Source organism: Triticum urartu, chromosome 6A, assembly GCF_056163025.1.
Source record: "Triticum urartu cultivar PI428250 chromosome 6A, HENAU_Tu73, whole genome shotgun sequence".
Classification (NCBI taxonomy): domain Eukaryota; kingdom Viridiplantae; phylum Streptophyta; class Magnoliopsida; order Poales; family Poaceae; genus Triticum; species Triticum urartu.
The window spans coordinates 151,714,264-151,731,784 of NC_141878.1; the positions used below are offsets into that span (position 1 = coordinate 151,714,264).

The following is a 17,521-nucleotide window of genomic DNA, read 5'->3' on the forward strand; positions in this document are numbered from 1 at the left end:
AACAATCTTGAGGCACCTAAAGAGTACTTTGGTAAATACTTGTAATCGTTGTCTGATATCTTCAAATGAACCGTCGATTTATGCTCGTTCAATCGAGTGCTCCCAGTGTCTCCTATATAATCCTCACTAAACCAAGCAGTACAGCCACCCTTGACCCAGAATTCTCCATCGGACACCGGAAGGCGGAAGCATGCATGTGCAGTAGAGAAGCACAGCCGCGTTCAACTCATCACCTTCACCGACGCCGGCGAGCACAGAGCATGGGCCCGGACCTCATCTCTTCCCTCCGCTCTGCCGTGGATGCTAGCTAGTAGCAGCTCCAACCGGAACATACAAGCTTAAGAATATCGTCAGGTTGTCCCTATCAGGTGCACGGGTGAAGCCACGAGTATAAACGTATGATCTACCCAGGGCCGGCCCATAGGCTGGGCAAAAGAGGCGACCGCCCCGGGCCCCGAGAGGGGAGGGGCCCAACTAAAACTTACACTAGTAAAATCTATTCCCGGGCCAAATGAATGCATTATGTTGGAACTGTCGTGGTTTGGTCAAAGCCACGACGGTTCGAGAAATTCGCGATTTCACGAATAAGTTTGCCCCTACCCTAATGTGTATTGTAGAAACTCGGATTGATGGAACTAGGGTAGAAGCATTAGCTGGCTCGTTTGGATATGATAATGGATATGCTATTGATAGTCAAGGTAGAAGTGGTGGCATCGGTGTTTTTTGGAACAATGAAATAAAGCTTGAGATTTTAGGTTACTCGGTGTATCATATTGATTGCTCTGTGACAGAACCAGGCATGGATCCGTGGAGATTAACTGTAGTGTATGGAGAAGCTCAAACACACCTCAGATCACAAACATGGAACACTCTCAAGAATCTGAGCAAGTCCAATAATCTCCCTTGGATTTGTCTAGGAGATTTCAATGAGGTTTTGATGCCCGATGAGCACGTCGGGATTGGACAGAGAAGCAACGCACAAATTCAAGCGTTTCGAGATACTGTGGACGTCTGCAGTTTAATGGATATTGGCTTCTCTGGACGGCCTTGGACTTTCGAGAAGAAAGTGAGGGGAGGAACGTACACTCGCGTACGCCTAGATCGGGCCCTGGCCACGACAGAGTGGCGCACCCTGTTTCCTATGGCTGACCTGTCACACTTAACAGCAGCCACCTCTGACCATTGTCCAATTTTATTGAACTTAAACAGAGAGGAGAGGGTGGCTCGGCCACCCCAAACTTTTCGATATGAGGTTATGTGGGAGGGCCACTCGGACTGGGGAGAGACGATCGATACAGCATGGTTACAGAAGGGTGTGAGCACAATGGTGGAACAGCTCAAGGATAAGTTGCATGCGATATCAAATGACTTAGGGCGCTGGGACAGAAACACCTTTGGTTGTGTCCGTAAGGAGATCAAGGACCTGAAGAAGGAACTTGAGAAACTTCAGTCAGACCCCAATCGTACGGCACCAACCCATGTTGAGCTCAAGATAAATGAGAAACTGGTGGAACTCTGTCACCGTGAGGAATTGATGTGGAGGCAAAGGTCCAGAATTCAGTGGCTAACATCGGGCGACAAGAACACAAACTTTTTTCATTTGAGAGCAAGTATAAGGAGGAAGAAGAACATGATAAAAGCTTTGCAAAGCTCTCTTGGTGTGATTTCTGTTGATCCCCACGAACTAAAGGTCATGGTCCAAAACTTCTATACATCTCTGTACACGGCTGAAGGTACTCACAATATGAATGTGGTGCTAGACACCGTGCCAGTCAAGGTGACAAGGGAGATGAATGAGCTCCTGTGCGCCCCCTACACCAAGGATGAGGTAAAATCAGCCTTATTCCAAACGTTCCCGACAAAAGCTCCTAGTCCAGACGGATTTCTGGCTCATTTTTATCAGCATCACTGGGATCTTTGTGGTGATGAGGTTACAGAGGCAGTGTTGAAAATTATAAGGGGAGAGGAAAGCCCGGAATACATCAACGACACAGTCCTAGTGCTAACTCCAAAGGTATCCAACCCGTCCCTTCTGTCACAATTCAGACCCATAAGCTTATGTAATGTTTTATACAAGATTGCATCCAAGGTCATTGCCAATAGGCTCAAGCAGGTATTACCGGATATTATTTCTGAAGAGCAGACGGCCTTTGTACCGGGGAGGCTCATCACAGATAACATAATTAGTGCATATGAATGCCTTCACTTTATGAAAAGGAACAAATCCAAGGTACATAGCCACTGTGCTTTGAAGCTTGATATGATGAAGGCATATGACAGATTGGAGTGGGACTACCTGCAAGCAATGATGTTGAAACTGGGTTTCGATTCAGCTTGGGTGAATATTGTGATGAGCATGGTACGCACTGTTTCTTTCTCAGTCCTCTTCAATGGCGAGAGACTTGATCAGTTTAGCCCGGGAAGGGGCATTCAGCAGGGAGACCCAATCTCCCCATACCTTTTCTTAATTGCAGCAGAGGGCCTCACGTGCCTCCTCAAAAACAGTTCTTCGTCATCCCAGCTTGAGGGGATCAAGGTGGCTCCAACGGCTCCTGTCGTCAGTCACCTCCTCTTTGCCGATGACAGCCTGCTGCTTTTTAAGTCAAGTACTAATGGGGCTGTTTTGGTGTCAAACCTACTGAATGACTATTGTATGGCTTCGGGTCAGCGCATTAATCATGAGAAGTCCTCAATCTTTTTTAGCCGTGGCTGCCCTCAGGTGGTAAGAGACAGTATCAAGAACACTTTAAATGTCCACAATGAGTCTTTGAGCGATCGGTACTTGGGAGTGCCCACCGATGTTGGACACTTGAAGAATGGCACGTTCAAATACCTGAGAGACCGTGTTTGGGAGAAGGTGAAAGGATGGATGGAGAAAATGCTTTCTTATGCTGGCAAAGAAATCTTAATAAAATCAGTGGCGCAGGCTATTCCCGTATATTCCATGTCTTGCTTCCGCCTACCTCGGGGCCTTTGTGAGAGTGTGTCAACACTGATTTGGCAGTTCTGGTGGGGCAGCAAACAAGGGAAGCGGAAGCCCAGTTGGGTGGCCTGGGACGTCATGACTAGACCGAAGCATATGGGGGGACTTGGCTTTCGGGATTTGGAGATCTTCAACCTAGCCCTTCTAGCCAGACAAGCATGGCGATTGATACATCACCCTACGTCTCTAAGTGCACGAATGATCGAAGCAATTTACTATCCGGACACTTCTCTTTTTGAGGTAACTTTGGGATCTCACCCCTCGCAGATTTGGCGAGCGATTATGGATGGATGTGACGTAATGGTACAAGGCCTCATCCGTCGAATTGGCAATGGTGAATCAACAGAGATCTGGAGCTCGAACTGGATCCCGAGGTCGAATCTGAAACGGCCTCTAACATCTCTACTACAACATCCTCCTACGAAAGTCTCCAAGTTGATCATCCCGGCCACTTCATCATGGAACGAACAACTTGTTCGGTCGACTTTCATCCCGATAGATGCAGAGGCAATCTTGCAAATACCCTTGTGCACACGTCAGACCGAGGACTTTTGGGCATGGAGTGAGGAAAGAACTGGACGCTTCACTGTCAGGTCGGCATACAGAATGATCCAGCGAGTTAAGTTCAGCCGGGAAGCTTGGTTGTACGAGCAAGGGGGATCCTCACACAGCGACACAGACAGCAAATTTTGGTCACAGCTATGGGGGGTGCAAGTTCCTTCGAAACTGAAGAACTTTCTATGGAGGCTGGCACAGCATACGATACCAACGGCAGGACTTTTGAATCGCCGCAACATGTCTACTAGCAGCTCATGCATCCTGTGTGGAGCGGAGGATACTTGGCGCCATGCTCTTCTAAACTGCACTGTATCAAGGAGTACGTGGGTGCTTTCATCAGAAGCAATCTTGGACGGGATAAGTACAAACATCAATGACAACGCCAAAGACTGGTTATTCTCCATGCAAGAAGTTCTCCCTCAACCAGAGTTCATAAAATTTGTGGTTACACTCTGGGCTATTTGGGGTGCACGACGTAAGGCAATTCACGAGCAGATATACAAAAGCCCATTCGCAACACACTCTTTTGTGCAGTCATATCTGAGAGAGTTGGAGGCTATTAAATAGCCATCAGCATCAGTTCCCAGGCCTGGTCCACGGCCGACACACTGGATACCTCCACCGGAGGGAGCAGCTAAAATTAACGTGGACGCCGCTGTTGGAAGAGGAGGAAGATATGGAGCTGTGGGAGCAATATGCAGAGACCGCTCAGGTGCTTTCCTGGGAGCTTCGGCAATGGTGTTCATGAGAATCTCAGACCCAGCTACTCTTGAATGCTTGGCAATCAGGGAGTCTCTTTCCCTGGCAGATGATCTGTACGAACGGAAGATTCAAGTTGCTTCAGATTGCAAGGTGGTCGTGGAAGATGTCAGAGAAAGAAACCCGACTGTTTATGGAGCACTCATACATGAAATATTAGAACGTAAGGCTACTTTTCAAGCCTGTAATTTTAATCATGAATTTAGGAGCTCGAATGTCGAGGCTCACAAACTCGCGAAGCATGCTTTATCGCTTTCAGCTGGCCGACATGTGTGGTTAGGCCAGCCGGATGGACTTTCCTTCGTCCGTGTAAACGTTGTGATGAGTTAATAAAAGCTTCCGAGTTTGTCTCAAAAAAATCTAAAAGATTATTAAATGGAAAAAATAAAGCTTCAATTTGCAGAAGCATAAGTTCACACCACATACTGATAAGTTATACCACGCTTAGGCAAACCAACCCGACTGGCGGAGTTGAGTTCAAATACATTAGTCTCTCTTTACGATGCATGTCTTAGTATCATAATGAAAAGTATGATATCTCGATTTCAATGTTTAAACCAATGCACAATTTTTAATTTGATAAACGTCTAGGCATCTCATTTGCACCAAACTAAACCAAGTGAATCTGGACGAGCATATTAGGTAATCGAATCATGCGTAAAAGTATAATCAACAACATTTTTGGTTCTTCGAATTACTAAACCTAACATGCCACATTTTCTATGCCCTAGAAGTTTCCATGAATATGACCGCCTAATATACACTAGAAATCGCTATAAAAATATTTGTTAGTGTGTCTATAACTTATAAATCTCTATCATAATATTCAATATAATATTAAAAGATATGTGAACACACGCATGTATATGCAAATGTGTATACACTACATCGTTTATGCAATATTAGAAAGATAAATATGAAAGATTGTCTTAACAATAAAGAAAAGTTTTGGTACATCATAAAATTTTCATTTTGTGGAATTAAAAATTTCAATTATATACATTACAGATGCATACCAATTAATAATATAAATGTTATTTGAAAAAATTATGTGGCTAAGTAATAAAAAATATTAATTAAAACTATAATTGGTACACTTATTTTAAAATAAGTGAGGGATTCCTAGATTAGGGGGTGTCCGGATGGCCGGACTATATCTTCAGCCGAACTCCTGGACTATGAAGATACAAGATTGAAGACTTCGTCTCGTGTCTGGAAGGGACTTTCCTTGGCGTGGAAGGCAAGCTTGGCGATACGGATATGTAGATCTCCTACCATTGTAAACGACTTTGTGTAACCCTAACCCTCTCCGGTGTCTATATAAACTGGAGGGTTTTAGTCCGTAGGACAACAGACAGAACAACAATCATACCATAGGCTAGCTTCTAGGGTTTAGCCTCTCCGATCTCATGGTAGATCTACTCTTGTACTACCCATATCATCAATATTAATCAAGCAGGACGTAGGGTTTTACCTCCATCAAGAGGGCCCGAACCTGGGTAAAACTTCGTGTCCCTTGCCTCCTGTTACCATCCGGTCTAGACGCACAGTTCGGGACCCCCTACCCGAGATCCGCCGGTTTTGACACCGACATTGGTGCTTTCATTGAGAGTTCCTCTGTGTCGTCGCCATCAGGAAGGATGCCTCTCCCCGTCTTTAAAGACGGCACTGTTGCTAAGGGAGCTTTGGCTGTCGGCCAAACCCTCCGGCTAGGTGGTTTTCTTATGACCGCCTGTTCGGCTTCTACGCCGACGATGACCTCTCGAGCCATCGAAAACAATCTTCATGTCAGCTCGGAACTGGCCGAGCAGTTAGATCCAATGGAGCTCTCCTCCATAAACGAGCTCTTGGATCGCATCGCCGCCCTGGGAGTCGCTACGGATTACGACCAGATTGGACCTAAACCCGATCTGAGAGAGATTAACTCTCCCCAAGTCACCCATCATGTTGCCGTGGTAGAGGGACAGTGCGGCGACCCTTCATCTATCTTAAGGACTAGCTACGTCCGGATTCCCGATCCCTCCAAGCCGGATACCCGTGGAGGGGAGGATATTACTCAAGACCTGAATTTAGAGTCAGGCGACGGGCTGGATTCATTGGACAACATCCAGGAATCCAAATTTTTGAGTTCAGAAACTCCTCGGCCTCTGAGCCTCAGATTGGGTGAAGCTTCAGATTTAATTCCACCCACCCACCCACCCGAACACAAGCGATCTATCCCAAATCAGGTAAGAGCCCGAAGAAACAATACATCATTACTGTGCCAGATTCCTCCTGGTTAGGAACAGGATAAGGGACTGTCGCGAGGAAGACGCAATCTCAATCTTCTGCAATAATTGCACGGACAAGGGAATCCTCAACGCCATAAGTCGCCGTGATATGACACGCTTCGCTGACTTGGCGTCCATCGTACGAAAGTACTGTGCGATGGAAAGCGCCTGGAAAACCGAAATAAAATTTTGGGACGATCCGGCCCTGAATACAAACCCAGTCCGAAATAAAAGGGTGCATCATCGCCAGACACCCGGATCAAACTCCAAAAAGCAAAAACCCTCTACAGGGCATGGAACCATACTAGAAGGATGGCTCAATGGACCCTGTAAAATTCATAGTACAGAGGACGCCACACCAACTCACAGCCTTAGAGCATGTTATACTCCGGCAGGTGGCCAAAATTGGCGAAGATCTCCTAATTCTGGAGGCCACAGAAAGCCACCCCAGAGACACCAATAAGGTATTAATAGTCTTCGAGACTTTCGCATCCAATAATATGCGAAAAAGGACACTCCGCAGCCTTGCCGAAGTCTACCAAGTAGCAACAATAAACCCATGGAGTGACACGGCTATTACCTTTAACGCCAGTGATGAACCTAAATTCTGAATAGCCCGAGCACCAGCCGCATTGGTCCTCAGTCCAATAGTGGACGGCTTTTGTCTTACCAAGGTACTCATGGACGGCGGCAGCGGATTGAACCTCATTTACGAGGAAACCCTTCAAAAAATGGAAATAGACTGGAAACGCATTGAGCGAAGAAGCACAACCTTTAGAGGAATAATCCCTAGTCAGGAAGCGCGTTGTACAGGAAAAATCACACTAGATGTGGTGTTCGGTACGCCGGATAATTACAAGTCCGAAGAGGCCACGTTCCATGTGGCTCCGTTCAGCAGCGGTTATCACGCTCTGCTAGGGCGGGAAGCATTTACAATCTTCCAAGCAATACCCCAGTACGGGTACATGAAGCTCAAGATGCCCGGGCCTAACGGGATCATCTTTCTCGCTAGTGATCCGGACATAGCACTCCGCGCCGAAAACAAGACAGCCGCACTGGCCCTCGAGGCACTATCCGAAGCCCTAGCGGCTGAGGAACTGACTACGCTGCGCTCCACGGTGAATAGGGACGATGTGGTACTCGACAAAAGATCCAAGTCCACCTCCTTTAAACCGGTGGACGAAATAGTCAAATTCCAGGTCCATCCAACAGACCCCAATAAAACAGCTTCCATCGGGGCATAGTTAAACCCTGATGTAGACGCCGCACTGCGAGAGTTCCTACGAGAGAACTGGGACATTTTCGCCTGGCACCCTTCAGACATGCCAGAAATCCCACGCGGGCTGGCCGAGCACAGCTTAAATATCCTAAAAGGATTCAAACCTGTCAAACAAGCTCTTCGGCGTTTTTACGAACCTAAGAGACAGGCCATGGGAGAGGAGCTAGCAAAGCTATTGGAGGCCGGATTCATCAGAGATATAAAACATCCGGACTGGCTAGCAAACCTGGTGCTGGTACCAAAGAAGGACAAATCCTGGCGCATGTGCGTTGATTTTAAAGACCTTAACAAGGCTTGCCCAAAGGATCCCTTCACCCTCCCTCGCATCGATCAAATTATCGACGCCACCGCAGGACACAATTCGTTGTGTTTCCTCGACGCATATTCCGGCTACCATCAAATTAAGATGGCAGAATCAGACCAAGCCGCAACGGCATTTATCACACCATACGGCCCATTCTGCTTCAACACAATGCCCTTTGGGCTCAAAAACGCCGTCGCAACATATCAGCGCATGATTCAGACATGTCTGGCAAACCAGATCGGCAAAACAGTGGAGGCATATGTAGATGATGTGGTCGTCAAAACAAGACATGTCGAATCTCTAGTAGACGACTTGAGGCTCACATTTGATAACCTCCGAACATACGACATCAAGCTCAACCCGGAAAAATGCGTTTTCGGCGTTCCAACCGGAAAGCTCTTGGGCTTCATTGTATCCGGTAGAGGAATTGAAGCAAATCCAGCCAAGATCCGAGCTCTGTCACAATTGGATATCCCAAAAGACCTCAAACAAATACAGAAGTTAACCGGATGTGTGGCGGCTCTAAGCCGCTTTATCTCCCGCTTGGGAGAAAAGGCCCTACCCCTTTACCGCCTCCTTCGGCGCACCGAACACTTCGAATGGACGGATGCAGCCACGGCCGGACTCGACGAAATAAAAGCCATATTGGCAACAAACCCAGTCCTGGCCGCGCCAAACATTGGCGAACCAATACTATTGTACATCGCAGCAACACATCAGGTTGTAAGCGCAGTGCTCGTCGTCGAACGAGAAACGGACGGACACAAATTCCCCCTTCAAAAGCCGGTCTATTACGTGTCCATTGTACTCACTCCATGCAAATCACGGTACCCGCATTATCAAAAGATTGCTTATGCAGTATTCATGGCATCCCGGAAGCTACGACACTACTTTCAAGAGTGTTCAATAACAGTAGCCTCGGAAGTACCACTTAACGATATTATAAACAACCGTGACGCAACGGGCCGGATTGCAAAATGGGCCATTGAGGTCCTCCCATTCGACATAACTTATAAGCCACGGCGAGCCATCAAGTCGCAAGTTTTGGCCAACTTCGTCGCAGAATGGACGAAGGCCGAACTCCCTAAAGAGTACGGCACATATTCAAATTGGATCATGCATTTCGACGGCTCCAAGACGTTGGCCGGACTAGGGGCTGGCGTCGTTTTGACGTCCCCCACAGGAGACACAGTTCAATACGTACTCCAGATTATGTAACCGAATATGAGGCCCTTTTACATGGTCTCCGGATGGCAGTATCCATAGGCATTCAACGCCTAGAGGTACGCGGGGACTCGAACCTCGCAATATCCCAAATAAATGGAGACTTCGATGCCAAGGATCCAAAAATGGCAGCTTATCGCAACGCCGTCCTAAAAATGTCAGCTCGGTTCGAAGGGCTTGAATTTCACCATATAGCCCGGGAAAATAATCAGGCGGCAGATGTCCTGGCACGCATCGGTGCAAAACGCGATGCAGTCCCCCCAACATCTTCTTGGAAAGGCTGTTCAAGCCATCCGTAGTATGGGAAGGGGAGCCGAACAATAACAGCCCAGACCCAACCACACTGCCCGACACCGAACATTCTGACACAATCGGAGGCTCTGCCAATGAAATAACACCTTCAGCCCACGTAATAATGGCCGTCATCGCCCCGTGGACAGAACCATTCCTCGCCTACCTCACTAGGCAGGAACTCCCCGAGGACCAAAATGAGGCACGCTGCATAGTGCGGCGATCCAAAGCCTACAAAGTCCACGGGGGAGAACTTTATAAGAAAAGCACTACCGGAGTACTTCAAAGGTGCATCTCCGAAGAGGAAGGGCGGAACCTCCTGGCTGAAATTCATGCCGAACTCGGCGGTCATCACGCTGCAGCTCGGTCCCTTGTAAGCAAGGCCTTTCGTACAGGCTTTTATTGGCCGACGGCCCGGGCAGACGCCCAGGACTTAGTCCAACGATGCGCCGGTTGCCAGCTCTTTGCAAACCAAAGCCATATGCCACCCACCGCCCTCCAAACTATCCCCATCACTTGGCCCTTCACGGTCTGGGGGCTTGACATGGTGGGACCCCTTAAAGGCGCAAAAATACTTACTGGTCATGGTGGATAAGTTCACCAAATGGATAGAAGCCAAGCCTGTTAAGACGGCCAAATCCAGACCGGTGATAGACTTTATATCCGGGGTTGTACACCGCTATGGCGTCCCCCACAGCATCATCACTAATAACGGCACGAACTTTACGGCCGACGAGGTAAAACTCTGGTGCAAAAACATGGGCATCAAGCTCGATTATGCTTCCGTCTATCACCCACAAACTAATGGTCAGGTCGAACGTGCAAATGGTCTTATCATGAGCGGCATCAAACCCAGATTAGTGCGGTCCCTCAAGGGATCTAACACGCACTGGGTAGAGGAGCTCGACTCCGTACTCTGGGGGCTGCGGACCACGCCGAATCGCACCACCGGATACACACCATTCTTTATGGTGTACGGCGCAGAGGCAGTTCTGCCTTGCGACATAATTCATGACTCACCTCGAGTGCGCATGTACGAAGAAAGAGAAGCCAAACTCGATCGGCAGGACAGTTTGGACGCATTGGAGGAGGAGCGTGACGTGGCAAAAGCCCGTTCCGCATTCTATCAATAGCAGGCTTGAAGATACCAAAGCAGAGAAGCACGGGCCAAAAATTACAACGTTGGCGAATTAGTTCTACGCCTGCCGGACAAGAAAAAGGACAAACTCAAGCCCAAGTGGGAAGGTCCCTTCATAATTGACCAAGTCCTGACTGGTGGAGCGTACCGCCTGCGAGATGAATCGGATAACCGACTCGAGCCGAACCCATGGAACGCAGCCCGTCTCCGAAGATTCTATGCCTAACGCCGGACTCTGTGTTCGTCTCCTTCCACTGTCCATTTTTTATATACTGTATGTCTTACATTTCTCTCCTTCTCCCCTTCCTTTCTCTTATAGCCTTTAAAGGCTCATCAAATGATGTGCTATTCGCACTCATTAAACCTGGGGGCTTCTTTTAACAGAAGCTTATTTATACGGGCTTCATGCCCAACACATGTGTTACACTTCCGCATGTACCTTTTATTTCACCATTATATGCATCGATATGACTTAAGTTTTGGCCAAGCTGGGTTGCCTGGCTCCTGTGCTTACCCCTATGTTCCCGATTATTCGGCTAGGCAGTAAAGGGAGCACCTCTGCGATTGTTACTGCCGGATCAGCCGGATGTGTACCTCAGACTAGGTGAAGCCGAAAGCTAGCGTTCTTAAGAGAATATTCGGTCGGTGACCTAAAAGATGATCTTTTCACTTATTTATTTATGCCCCCCCAGATGCTTTTTCATGCGTCCTTTTCGCAGAATGGGCATGCACTTTAGGGCATGCCTCCCAGGGAAAGGAACCCCTAACGGAACTATTCTCCCTGGAAGATGTTTCTTACTAACCATGTAATATAACATAACTAGTCGGGCACTTGTCTGTTCACGCACTAATGACCCCTACGCCTGGTCTCCATGCATTCCCCGGTTCTTATATAACCGCATGAGAATTCGGACACACTCCGGACCGTCAGGTCCCGAGGCTGAAGCGAAAAGGTCGGCCATGACAAACGATCTACAATCCAGCTAGAAGGCATTATAAATGTCAATTAAATTACATAGTCATTCTGACTGATTGTATTCCTCTTCAATACCATCTAACAGGCTGTCTAATTTACAGTCCTGCCGGGAATACTTTGCGGCCAATTCTACTTGGCCGTATACTAAGCTTACAGGGATCTCCTTCCCATCGGGCCCCACAGGACCGACCTCGGCCATGTGGTTGGGGTCAGCCTTGGTGTACCGCGTCTTCACCATGGCCCAGGCCTCTCTAGCGCCTTGACGGCAGGCCGATATCTTCCACAATCGGAAGCACCGCCGTGCTCCCTTTAGCTTCTCCGCAAGCTCTCCAAGACCTTCGGGCATGGAGATGGATGGCCACAGGGCCTGGGCGACGCCTTGCATCGCCTTCCGAACTCGCTCGAGCAGTTGCGAGAGCTCGGGAAGAAGGTCACCCGTAGAACCGGGCATCTCCTCTGCAGGACGACCTGTTAGTACACCTATAGACATTACTCTGTTAGTCGACTTCCCCGCCAAACTTTTTTTCAAAGGTTCGTTCAAGCACTTACTAAATATGCCGTGCCGAAGCCGCTGATTCTCCTTAACGGAGTCTGACAGCTGGGCACGAACATCTTTCAGGTCGACGCCCAACTTGGTGTTGGCATCTTGGAGATCGTTCTTCTCCCGCCTCACCTTTGTCAGCACCTTCTCACCAGCCTTCAGCTGGCGTAGGAGGTGTTGCCTTTCCGGATTCAAACCGGCGCCATCTGCAATTTCATTTGTCAGATTCGCACCCATGCCGTGCTTCGCAAAATACTTATCTTTTGAAGTGTATATTACCAGAGGGGGTCTCCTTGGGCTCCCCTGCCGCGGCTAGTGCGGCCTCAAGTTGGGCTTTGCACTCTTCCAGCTCCTTGGACAGTAAGGAATTCTTTTCTGTAAGAACCTGCATAACAAATGATCCTTAAATCAGTTATTCTAACTGTTTCAAGTCTCGGGGGCTACTGGCATATATATATAATTACCAAAATTTCCTTACCCGTATGTCTTTTACATATTGCTCTGTGGCTCTGGCTAGACCATTTTGAGCGGCACAGAGGTACGCATCTCCCGAATTAAAGGCATCTAATGCCTCTTGGGAGAAACAAGCGTCGCGAAGAATTGTCCGGCGACGCCTGTGGTTCATGGCACTCTCCACCTCAGAGTGGGTGGCAGACAACCTGTCCACATCCTCCGTCGGAGGAGCGTCCGGTGCGCGCCTTGTGTTCGCCCCCGCCTCCGGACCAGGCTTTGGAGTTTGGTTGGTGGAGGCGTGATTGGCAGCCTCTCCGGATATAGTCCGGCGAGGTCTCTTTGTCCTGAAGAGAGCACGAGTGTTAATATGCCTTGAAGGTATAACACCTGGATAAGGGGGCGCGCCATACCTTTGCGCTGACGCCTCGGTCCGGACTGCACCTCTTTTCTGCCCACGGGGCCCTGCGACCCCTCGTTGGCTTGTCGACACAGGTTCGGCCTCCCATCTCAAAAACCTCCTCTACAAAGTTCGGTTGTAATCAGGAAACTGAAAACACGAGAGGGCGGACCCCTATTCGGGGTACTGGGACTTCGATCTCAGTTACCTGGGAGGCCGGGATTAGCCCTGGGTAATCGGCCATAATGGCCACCAAGGCGTTGTCCTTACTCAATTGATGAAACACTCCATCAATCAGCTCCACAGATAAGTCCAGATCCTTTTGAGAGGTCGGGCCGAGGGACCATCCTGGGTCCTCGGGTTATGGAGGAGGGCTGTTCATTTCTTTAATAGCCTGGCGCAGCTCCTGCGTTGAAGTCGTTAGACTGAATATTTGACAATGGGAATATAAAACGAATGGACAGGTAAATATGACCACTTACCCAGCTTGGGGGATTGTACATAGAAAATCCACCCTTTGGGTCGACGCGGAGAAAATCCTCCTCTTCTCCCTTGTACAAAGCGGACAAGGTCTTTGTTAGAGCCGCAGCCGAATCCGGCCCCTTACGGCCGTAGCGGGTGGCGTCATCCTCTCCGTTGAAGTCCCACATGGGGTGGCCTCTGCACTGTAGCGGCTGCACCCCTCGCATGATGCATGCGGCCATGACCCCGATCATAGTCAGTACGGAATGAGCTAACAATCTTATCCGGCCCATCAGGTAACGGACGTCCTTGTCACTTTCCCTCTGAGGGCTCCGTGGACGCCAACTTAGGCACTTCTTTAGTGGAGCACTGTCGAACTCAGGGAGGCCGATCCGGACAGGATCCGGCAGCGGGACGTCCTCTATGTAAAACCATTCCGAAGGCCAGTCCTCTGACGCCTTCTTTGGGGTTCCGGATAGATATCCGGTCCCGACGATGCGCCACACTTCGGCTCCGCCCACTTGAAATATCGACCCCTTCTAAGAACGGGGCACAAGGCAGAATAGCTCTTTCCACAGCCCGAAATGAGCCTCAACACCCAAGAACAACTCGCAGAGGGCTACGAAGCCCGCGATATGCAATACGGAGGCAGGCGTGAGATTGTGTAGCTGGAGGCCATAGAACTCCAGGAGCCCCGGAGAAATGGATGGATTGGAAATCCGAGCCCCCTTATTAAATAAGGGACGAGGCGCACCCGCTCTCCTTTGGAGGGATTAGGGGCACTCTCCGCTTGCTCTCCGCCATTATAGATGGCAAGACCAGCTCGAACCGGGACCATATAGGCCGGGGGGAGAAATCCCTTGGTCTGGAGCGTCACTAGCTCGCTATGCGGGATGGAGCATCTCTCCCAATATCCAGGCTGAGGGCTGGAAGGGCGAGAGGAGGAGTTGCGACGGCTGGCCATGGTGGTATGGACCTTTGTCGGATGCGCTCTGATGAACACTCGCGAAGGGGAGAAGGTGTGGTTTGGATCTAAATCCTCGTCCCCTTAATTGGGCGGCTCATTTACGCGGCTAGGGATGTGGATGTAAAAACACTCAGACTTTTCATATTCGTTTGACACGTGGGAGACGGCCATTATTGGGCGTAGAAGCCGAGGAGCGCAACATTTACAAGAAACCAGACTTTATTCAACAGGTACACGGAATTTGGAGGAGAACCCGCCTTGCAATGCCGAAGACAATCTGCGCGCCGGACTCATCGTCATTGAAGCCTGGTTCGGGGGCTACTGAGGGAGTCCTGGATTAGGGGGTGTCCGGATGGCCGGACTATACCTTCAGCCGGACTCCTGGACTATGAAGATACAAGATTGAAGACTTCGTCCCGTGTCCGGAAGGGACTTTCCTTGGCGTGGAAGGCAAGCTTGGCGATACGGATATGTAGATCTCCTACCATTGTAATCGACTTTGTGTAACCCTAACCCTCTCCGGTGTCTATATAAACCGGAGGGCTTTAGTCCGTAGGACACCAGACAGAACAACAATCATACCATAGGCTAGCTTCTAGGGTTTAGCCTCTCCGATCTCGTGGTAGATCTACTCCTATACTACCCATATCATCAATATTAATCAAGCGGGACGTAGGGTTTTACCTCCATCAAGAGAGCCCGAACCTGGGTAAAACTTCGTATCCCTTGTCTCATGTTACCATCCGGTCTAGACGCACAGTTCGGGACCGCCTATCCGAGATCCGCCGGTTTTGACACCGACAATAAATATAAAAGTTTAATATGAAAAAAATTATTTTACATCGCACCGGGCCCAAAAATACATTGGAGCGGCTCTGGATCTGCCCTCCATTATGCTAACTCGATCGCATGCATGTATCCATTCCATTTGCTCCAGGTTGTATCTAGTGTTTGTTAAGCTCGTGCGACGGCGAGGCGTGGAGTGGGGCGCTGCCAATATTATTATTTTTCAATCAGCTGCCCCCACCGATTTCCATTAAGGGAAAGCGAATATAGCGAGCGAGGTACATATGCCAGTCTCAGTTCAAGGAAACTAAAAGACTAGTACTACTGATAAGACTGGCAGGAAACGCAAAAGTATCAACAGGCAACAGCCCTAGCTAGGCGCATTCTGCTCAGCAGACGTCTAGAACAGAAGTAGCCACGGGCACGGCGGTGGGAGAGTCGATGCTGAGGCGCGCGTGCGCCGGCTGCAGCTGGCCAGCAGCAAGGCCACCTCCACCACCACCCCGTGCAGCGGCTCAACGCCCGGCTATAGGTATGGTTCCACGCACCTTAATTAGCTGCGGCTTTCTTCTTCATGATCTAAGGGTAGTCTCCTTTCACCAAGGGGTCGAAGATCAATCCTAAACAAGAAGGCCAAAAAACGTGGTCGAAATGCACGCCTACAAATCAAGATGATGTTAGTTCTCACCAGCCGACCATGAGGTCGAGCGATCTCTGCGTTGCGGAGACGTAGGCGGGGCTGGGGGAGAAGGGATAGCTCCAGAAGCCGTAGATGTTCATGCAGACGACGCCCCGCTGTGTGGCCTGGTACTTGTCTTTGTCCCAGTAGAGCCTGACGGCGGAGGCGTGTGCTAGTGCCAGGAAGGAGTGGTGCGCCACGGTGGAGTCCCCCGTACGCGTGGTGCAGTTCATCCCGGCCGTAGGGCGTGGAGCAGCGGCACGGCGGGAAGACGCCGCTGTCGTAGGCCGCGATGGCGGACTAGTCCACTCCATGGTGGTCCAGTGCTGCTGCTGCACCGGCCCAGTCCCTGATCGAACTCTCGGAAGCACGCGTCCACGAACGTCGTCCACCCTCCTCGCACTTGCGGAGTTAGTAATTTGTGTAGCCAAATTGCAAGATCTTCTTACACGACCCTGGGGTTGGCCAGCCGTGGTACTCGTCTTCGAGGATCCGAGAAAAGTCTTCACGTTCGTGGATCCACGAACGGCTGAGCTATAGCAGTGGCAGCCGCCAGCCGCCAACCGGAGGGTGTTAATAGATAGCATGAAAAATGTCTACTGTGACCTGTAGACATTGTTTGTGTTTTTTTATTTGAGAAATTGTTTTTGAGCATCGGGAGCTCCTATAGGCCGCTAGCTGCGGCAAAATGCCAGCGCTTCGCACAGGAGTGGCTAGCGTTGGGCCGGCCCATTTACAGTGGCACCTGACGGCACCTTCCCTAGATGAAAAAATCGCAGAAAAGAAAATCGCGCTAGCGCTGTAACTCGAACACGCGACTTCGCACCAATTGGCCTGCCGTGGTAACCACCGCAACGAAGACCATCTCATGTTCACTTAGCAGCCGGACAGTTAAAGACGTATACGAGAGAGACTAATGTTAAACATTAATTCGCAAAAAATCCAAAAAACTACAGCCCATTTTTCGAAATTATGAATACTTTCTTCAAAATAAAAACATTTTTCGAATTTTCGTACAAATTTTGTAAAAAAAGAACATTTTGATGATGTGAACATATTTGAAAAAGGGGAACATTTCTTGAATTTGTGAACAAAAAATAAAAATGTTTACTTTTATAAACTTCCAGAACATTTTTTGAATTTGTGAACAAAATTAAAAACATGAACTATTATTGAATCTGTGAACAAATTAGGAAAGCTGGAACATTTTCTTCAATTTCCAAACATTTTTTGAATCTTGAGAACAAATTTTGAAACAGAGAACATTTTTGAAAAATCCTGAACAAATTTGGAGGCGCGAACAATTTTTTAAAGTATGAACATTTTTTGAATTTTGAGAACATATTTTAAAACGGAGAACAATTTTGAAAAATCCCGAACAAATTTGGAAGCACAAACATTTTTTTAATATGTGAACACAAAATTGAAATCTGGTACATTTTCTGAATTTCGAA

The 17,521-nt window shown here is 48.8% G+C and overlaps 1 protein-coding gene across 1 annotated transcript; it reads left to right on the plus strand.

Moving 5' to 3' along the window:
• The first annotated feature begins 1,324 nt into the window (after positions 1-1,324).
• LOC147964544 (uncharacterized) lies at positions 1,325-2,342 on the plus strand. Its single transcript, XM_087530021.1, has 3 exons — positions 1,325-1,828; positions 2,078-2,230; positions 2,334-2,342. Exons 1-3 carry the CDS (start codon positions 1,325-1,327, stop codon positions 2,340-2,342), a joined length of 666 nt encoding a protein of 221 aa, XP_087386147.1.
• Positions 2,343-17,521: the final 15,179 nt, after the last annotated feature.

Coding starts and splice junctions, on each gene's coding strand:
- LOC147964544 (XM_087530021.1), top strand. CDS start 1,325: ATGGTGGAACAGCTCAAGGATAAGTTGCATGCGATATCAAATGACTTA. Junction 1,829..2,077: donor CCCCCTACACCAAGGATGAG/GTAAAATCAGCC, acceptor GTTTTATACAAG/ATTGCATCCAAGGTCATTGC.